This window comes from Pygoscelis adeliae, unplaced genomic scaffold (genome assembly GCF_000699105.1).
Source record: "Pygoscelis adeliae isolate BGI_AS28 unplaced genomic scaffold, ASM69910v1 Scaffold137, whole genome shotgun sequence".
Classification (NCBI taxonomy): Eukaryota; Metazoa; Chordata; class Aves; order Sphenisciformes; family Spheniscidae; genus Pygoscelis; species Pygoscelis adeliae.
Genome location: NW_008825099.1, coordinates 351228 through 358848, shown reverse-complemented (window position 1 = coordinate 358848; position 7621 = coordinate 351228). Strand labels below are relative to the sequence as shown.

At 39.4% G+C, this 7621-nt stretch overlaps 1 protein-coding gene across 1 annotated transcript; it reads right to left on the bottom strand.

Moving 5' to 3' along the window:
- Positions 1-4190: 4190 nt before the first annotated feature.
- B3GNT2 (UDP-GlcNAc:betaGal beta-1,3-N-acetylglucosaminyltransferase 2) lies at positions 4191-7154 on the bottom strand. The gene is made up of 2 exons (XM_009327102.1): positions 7140-7154; positions 4191-6651 (listed from the first exon to the last, which is right to left on the bottom strand). Exon 2 carries the CDS (start codon positions 6640-6642, stop codon positions 5449-5451), a length of 1194 nt encoding a protein of 397 aa, XP_009325377.1. The 5' UTR covers positions 6643-6651; positions 7140-7154; the 3' UTR covers positions 4191-5448.
- Between the last annotated feature and the right edge of the window lie 467 nt (positions 7155-7621).

Below are 7621 nucleotides of genomic sequence, written 5' to 3'. Positions count from 1 at the left end.
AGGTCAAGCAGAGGTAAGTCAAGGAGCCTAGACATTAGAGGACTGATGGGGAATTTTCTCCCTATAAAATTGGAGATTGTGCAAATTTCTGTCTTAATAAATCTTTGACAAGAAATTCAGTATGAATCCCCCTCTCAGAAGAGAGCAGTGTAAGACGGAGAGAAGGGCCTGACCTAAGATCAGTAACTTTACAGAACTCAACCAACAGCAACAGGAAAGATCCCAAAAGCAGAGATCCCATCTCTTCGTTGTCCTTCAGGGCTGAATGAACTCCCTTTGTGCCATCACAAAACTGACATCCCGATACACCTAAGGTCAGAACTGAGTAACACTTGTCAGGCCTCTGCTATCATAACACATACTAGACATGCTACTGCTGACCTGAACAGAAAATTTGGGCTATAATCTGACATGGGCAAGTTTTGAGGCCTCCCTCCACAGTTCTTCAGAGAGCAAAGATGCTGCACGCTGCCAAGGGCCCCAGCCCCTGCAGCAGGGAAGGGTGCTGAGTTATAAGCATGTAACTTGTGGTCTGAAGTCCTTAGACTGGAGGGCAATTAAAAAAAAAAAAAAAAAGAGAGGTAACTGCAACAGCACACAAATATGGAAAACAGAGCAACATTTGAGATCACACAGGTTTGTTCCATACTTACATAAATGTTAACAGACCTTGAAGCGAAGGCTGACACATGAATACCAGCGTAGGTCCAACTCACCTTGTTCAGTCAGATGTTAGACAGGGTACAAATGTTTGCATTGACAAATAAAAAGAGACTGTAAATCTTTTGAAACAGCTGGCGTGCAAACTCCATGAGGTGCTGTTCAGCCATCCCTCGGCAGAGTCTAGCCAGAGTTGTTTAAACACTACTTTGAGCAGGCTGGGCCAATACAAATATTATAAACTGTGATTAGCAACCAAAGACCTGGTCTGAGCACAACAAAAGAAAAGAAAAACTGACCTACAGAGTATTTCATCACCCCTGACATTTAGAAAATTTCCTTAGATCTCTCAGCATACAGTTTGTAATATGGTGTGGAGCTATTGGAAAACAAGACATCAAAATGCTCTTGTGAGGTTAAGATCAAGACTGGCTCTTTCCAACCCTGTCTTTATTCGACTTTCCTTCTTGGGAAAACCACTAGCAGATGTCTCTCTCTGCATAGCATGGGGCTTGTTGGCCATGACTTGGCTTCCAGAACTGTGCTTGCTTTACTAAGTTCTCACTCTCACTCCTGTTCTCATCTTCATCCAGCAAGGAACAGGGCAACAGCTTTAAAAAGTTTGAGGAAGAGGCTGAAGAGAATTTGAAGAGTGATGTTTTGTGCTCATGCTGATTGACATTCCTCCTTTCAGACCACCTTCGTGCATTATTGTCTGTAAAAGGGATCCATTAAGCAGCTCTCCCAGCCTTATTTGCTTGCTAAGTTGGTTTCACAATTATTATGTGAGGAGGAAATAGTTCAGTGTAGACATGAACTCATTTGGATTGGTGCCCTCGGGCAAATGCAACTGCAGTGGAAATCTTATGCATATGAGGTGTAACAAGCCGGAACGGAAAGGAGGCCATATTTCAGGGAGTAAACCGCGTACTGTAAGCTAGATCAGCACAACAGCCACACCAGGTAAGAGCTAGATTGCTCATTACTGCATCACAAAGCCCAAAATTAAGAATTACCTGCATGTGTATCCTTGTTGAATTGCATACCTAACACAGAAGTTTTACTAAATTGTAGTCTGCATCTTTCTTGTATTCTCCAGCCGAAACTCTTTGCAAGCTTGGCTTTCAGTGCTTCCAACACTGAAAAGCAGAAAGGATTGTCAGGAATTCTGTTATCACCAGTCCTGTCAAGTGCTACATCTCACTCAAGCCAAAAACTTAACAAAATTTGTTATTTAACAAAATAAAACTGGGTAGGGGGAGAAGGGATCCAAGGGTAAGTGCATACAGTCCAAGTAACTGACTGGCAGCAAGTATTTTATTTAGAAAAAAGGGACTCCATCCTCTAGAAGATAAACATTATAATTTGTGCATTAATTATAGCTCATTTACCTTCCTTATCCAAAGGCCTATATTTCCTCCTCCCAACTGGATTTAGAAGCAAAGGACTGAGCCTTTATACAAACAAGCTAATGGATTCTAATGGCTTACCCTGATGCAACGTCATTTAATCACAGAAGCACTTCATTTTCCCTGCTGTATTGAGGGAAGGAAAACAAATAAAGACTGCATCCACATTCAACCATCTAATCTAAACACCACTTATTTCAGTTTTCAAATTCCATTATTCTCATTGTAGTCAAATTTTCTCATGCTTTCATCTTAGTAGACTCTTTCCTCTCCCTTACATTTAAGAAAAAAAAAAAAAAATCTTTAGCTCCCTATATTTCCCAGATCACTTTTCACTAAGTAATTCCAAAGAAGTCGTTCATATATTTATTTATTTTATAGTAGTTACCAGTTTTGCTCATTGTTTCCTCAACTCTAAATTTACTTCATAGGAAATCAGTCCATATTAAAAAAAAAAAAATCCTGATTTAATTACGTTACTTTCACTTTTCATTTAAAGTACTTAGTACTCAAGCAATGCTCCACACACCAGGAACTGGCATCCAAAAAAAAACCCACCCCAAAACACACAACCAAACAAACCCAGATACAACAACTTAATACTGTGTCTGCTTTTTAAAGGCTTCTCATCTTCTCTTCCCAACTGTCCCCAAATCCTGTTCCCACCACGTGTTGTTTCTTTTGGTTGCATTCTGTTTCCTTATCTCTGTTCTTATTTATTTCACTTACTCTTTACTCCACACGCTCCCAATTCTTTGTCAAGACAATTCTTTCTCCAAGGGAGTGGACCGGAGACCCAACCGGACAGTACAGTCACCAGTGCTTCTCCACACCCAGAGTAAACAACTAGTCTGTCTAATTTCTTCTCCAGTACCTTTCACCTATTTAGCCCACTGGGGCCACCCGCTCAGCCTTTTTCTCTCCCTTCTTTCTCTTCTCTAGTCACTTCAGAAGGCGGGTAGATGCTTTCTCACAGCATTTATCCTCGGCAAGTACCAGTCAGCCTGTTTTTCCTTATTCTCAGTTGTGTCCTATACAAAAGCCCTGTTTTTAATCTCATGGTTACAGGAAGGGTATGAAGTAAATAATTAATGCTGGCACTCCACCAATCCCACCCATTTCACTAACAGGTTAATATCACATGTGCACTCCACCCCATCTTACTCACAAGATTTAATTCTTGGGCTCTTTTCCTGTCCCTTTGTTTCTGTAACCTGCTGGTTTGTGTTTGATCCCTCCCTGGAACTCATCACCATGTTTAGAGCTCAGTGGCCTCTCCTGTGTCCCTCTCCCCCGTGGCTCTGCTCACCCACAGTACCCTCCTTTTCCTCTCTCTCTAGTCCATGAAGACTCTTAACATCACATCTCTATTTGCATTCCCCGTCATCAGCGTAACTTCTTTTCTTTCACTTGGCCCAGACTTGACAAAAATCCCACTAATATTTAGAAAGAAACAGGGTGCTTAGCATGGCTAGGAAGAACAGAGTAGGAAGTAACACATGTACAGTAAAACCTGCAGCTCCTTCAGAAAGGTATAATTTCTCATGAGGACTGACAAGGCACAGGGGCCAAACCTCATGGCACAATACCAGAGCACAGTCTGTCTTTAATCTATCTATCCCGGGGGTTGACAGTGAACATCTACAGAACAGAAAGGTGGAAGACCAGAAGACTTCACCTCTCCCCAAACAAAAAAAAGCACCACATCTGTTCTTCAAGGTAAACGAAGGAACAAGAAAGGTGAAGAAGCCAAAGGAGTTGTAGCTGCCAAGTTATTTCAAACAAAAACTGAAGTGCCAGCCATTTAATCCATTCCTTGACTCCTTTCAATTGTACAAGCAGTGTTATTGTACAGGTAATTATTTCTGTACGTACTGTTTTTACTGGGGCACTTAATGTTCCCTTCCTTTTGCCAGAGTTGTCCATCCAGCACAGAATTTAATAAATCCATGTACAATTGCGACATTTTCTTGATAGTCTACTACATAAGCGTTAGAGAAAGTTGCCGAATAAAGCCTTTTGCTTCTGAACATCTGAAACGTGTTGATACTGAATGCCACGCAGTAGAGTGCAACTGCTCTGTAAGTCAACATTGTGCCACAAATTAAGCATTACAAGAAATATTTAAACCACATTTTATTTTTCAAATTCAAAAATAACAGCTTTATTTAACATGTTACACATCTCACAGATTTAAAATATCATGCTCTATTTAAATATCTGAGTGACAACACTATACAAATAAAATGTTACACAAAATATATTTAAGAAAATGTTTTGGTCTTCAATCTGAACAATAAATAGACAGGCACTTCTACATATACAAAGGAAGCAACCACTATTTAGAATAACTCTTATAAGCAAGATGTGGAAATACAGAAGAAAAATCTGAGTTTTGAGAACAGGTTTAACTCTACATGAGACATCATGCAACTTCAAAGTTTGTTTCAAAATTCAAAACTCTTAGGATCTGCACAGTTCTAGATTTGCTACCGCTTTATAGGAGATCCAAACCATGCTCTCGTAAAGCAATGTGCAATTTCCATTATTTGCATCAAATCAAGCTACCTGATCACACTTAGTGCCAAAACAGAAAACAAGGACTGACCAGAGTAGCTTTTCACCTAAATAACATGAGCAACAAGTCAGCTTTACCTCGCATAAGCTTGGCGCAGGGGGCAGACCTAACTGTACCTACTGCCCAGCCCCAAACAAAATCTGTTCTTCCTTTTCCTTATATATTCAGCTCTTCAATGGGGTGTTTCAAACAGTATGCTTTTTTTATAAAAAAAGCATCATCTAATATAACGGTAAATCCTTCACACACAGGCACGCTTTGCACAAAAGATCATAAGTAAAGGAGAAAATACTGTTCCAGGGTGCAAAAAGACTGAAAACTATAAATTAAAAAAATTCAATAGTTAAAGTCTCCATAAGAGTGTTTCATATTTAAAGTAAAACTACATTCCTCCAATTTGTGACTTTTCAATTTACAGTGGTTTCCACACACCCACACACAAACACTACTCAAGGAAAAATTATCTTCCACCATCACAATTAATGAAAGATGCATTGTAGTAGGCAATCCCTGTTTCCAATACAGCTAACCAGTCACTGACAGCTAGTTACATCCTTGAAGTCCTTTTTAAAATTAATTTAAGACAAAAATTGAAACATAATGACCACCAGGACAGTGGAAAAGTCAGGACCAAGTCTTCAAGCCATCCCCTCAAATTTTAGTATTATTCTCATTTTCAGAAGTACAGGAGAAAGTTTCCATAGAAAATTAAACTATTAAACAGAGCTTCAATGGTCCACCAAGAAAGTCAGACCCAAACTTGGAAAGTTATTTGGACTTAAGACACTTATGCACATTACTTTAACAATTTAAGTGTGGATCTTGCAAGCGTGTCCAAATTCTAATCATTTCTTGAGGTTTTCTACTATGTACTAACATTAAGTTTGTGTAGGAACATATGTTATTTCTGTATTTCTCTTCAATATCAAATGTTTTGAAGCCTTTGTGTTTTTCCGGAGCAAGCCCAAGCTTCTGAAGGCACATTCCAGTATAAACATCATCAATAGGGTAAAGTAGTACCTGGTCAGATGCATTATTCAGTCTTAATGCCAGATCACCAGAGTACAGAAACCCACCGCCTCCTGCGTATGGAGGATATGAACCTTCATAAACGCTTTCTGGGATGTAGTACTTCAATTTTTTTTCTCTGTGAGGTCCAGCATCTTTGATCACATCGCCTATAAATAAGTCTTTGGCTTTATCCTTCGATAAGCTCTTCAAGTAATCCAGGATCTGATGGGTATTCACAAAAACATCATCATCACCCTTAAAAATAAACTGGACATCTGCGCAACTGCTGCTGACCCACTTAAGAAACAGCACCTCTTTCAGAGTTAAATTAAAGAAAGTGTCTCTGTAGTTCCAGAGGAGAATGTCTTGGTGGGTTTCACTCTCAAATTTTATCATGTCTGAAAGATCAGGAAAATTATCCTCTGGTGGGGTCTGTCCAAGTAAGAAGACCCTTTTGACTGTCACATCCCCCGATTTTATTTCCTTGCCCCAGGACTCCCTAATTGCTTGCCTTCTGTCAAAATGGGGTGTAAGTGACTTAATAGCCAGCAGCAGAAAAGGTTTATGTTTGCACTTGTTTGGCTGATCCATTAATAATGAATAATTTCTACATCTCAAATAAAGTAGAAAGTCTTTGAATCTGTCTGGCAAGTTTGCAAAGTCACTAACCTCTGAAGGTACCCACGGGTCAGGGTCACAGGAACTGAGAACACTCGAGTTCGAAACTAAGTTCTCTTCCACAGTCATATTGGAAAGCAAGGTCAGAATAGGGTTGTACAGCAGTTCAAGCTTCTGTTGCTGTTTGTTCCAATAAGCTTTGTGAGGAGTATATTTTCTCCAGAATTTGCTGCGTGGTATAATAACATGGCCTTTTGCATTCTTCTCTTGGTTGCCACTTTTTGAGACTTCCACAATCACATAAATAAAAATGTTTACCATCATCAGAATTCCCAGCAGCTTTAATCTTCTGCGTCCAACACTCATTTCTCATATCTGGAAAGAGAAAAAAAAAAAAGACAGATTTTTAGCCTTCTTTCTATCAAGTTCTTGATCTCAAAAATGCAAACTACTTTCAGATGAAGAACGTGCAAGTTAGTAGCCTAAACACAGAGGTTACCTACACCCCAAAAAAGCAAAAACTAATCTACCTCTAATACATGCACACCTACAGCTAGTAGGGGTTTGGGGTGTCATCAGCAAACAAGAAGCTGGTAAGAATGTAAAATTTCCATTTGCTACTTCGGAATTTTACATAGCATTTCACAGCGTGTCTAAATTTGCCAGCAGATTTTGCTCCTCATTTAAGTCTCCTTGAAACACTTGATTGCATAATCATCTGAGCCCTCAGCTTGGCAAAGGCAGGCAGAGAAACTTTTTTTTCTGCTAGTAAGGTAAGCTTAAGGGTATAGAATAAATTGTTATACGATGAGGTCAGTTATTTTTAATTTAAGTTTCTAGCTTTTATACTCGCACTCTTATACCTTCCAACTACATAATAGGTAGAGCTGAATTTTAAAGCATACAATTCGTTTCTGTCCCTGTCACTTGGCTGTTCCTTGGGAGAGAGGCTGACAAAACTGGCCAGCTGCATTGCTGGTATTCAGATCTCTGCAGACAGAAGACAACACGAATTTTGATATTTTTTTCCCCTCCAACTAGAAAACGAAATGAATGGCAGCAGAAAGTGAAAGTGTAATTATTCCTAGGAAACAAAAAAAACACACAAGAGAAATCAAAAAAGGAGAGGTTTCCCATATACTTAAGACCAGGAATATAGTAAGTGTACCTCTCTCTGTTGTAGCGAAGGTTATTCTGTGACCCATCGCCAGTTTTTACTTAGAGAAAATGGATCAATCCCTCTTTCTTCCACAGCTGTCATAATGAAAGGTGCACAGTACAAGGAGGAACACGAAAACAGTGTGTTCCTCTAAAGTAGTGCCTATCAAACTGTATACTAGCCCAG

Coding starts and splice junctions, on each gene's coding strand:
- B3GNT2 (XM_009327102.1), bottom strand. CDS start 6,642: ATGAGTGTTGGACGCAGAAGATTAAAGCTGCTGGGAATTCTGATGATG.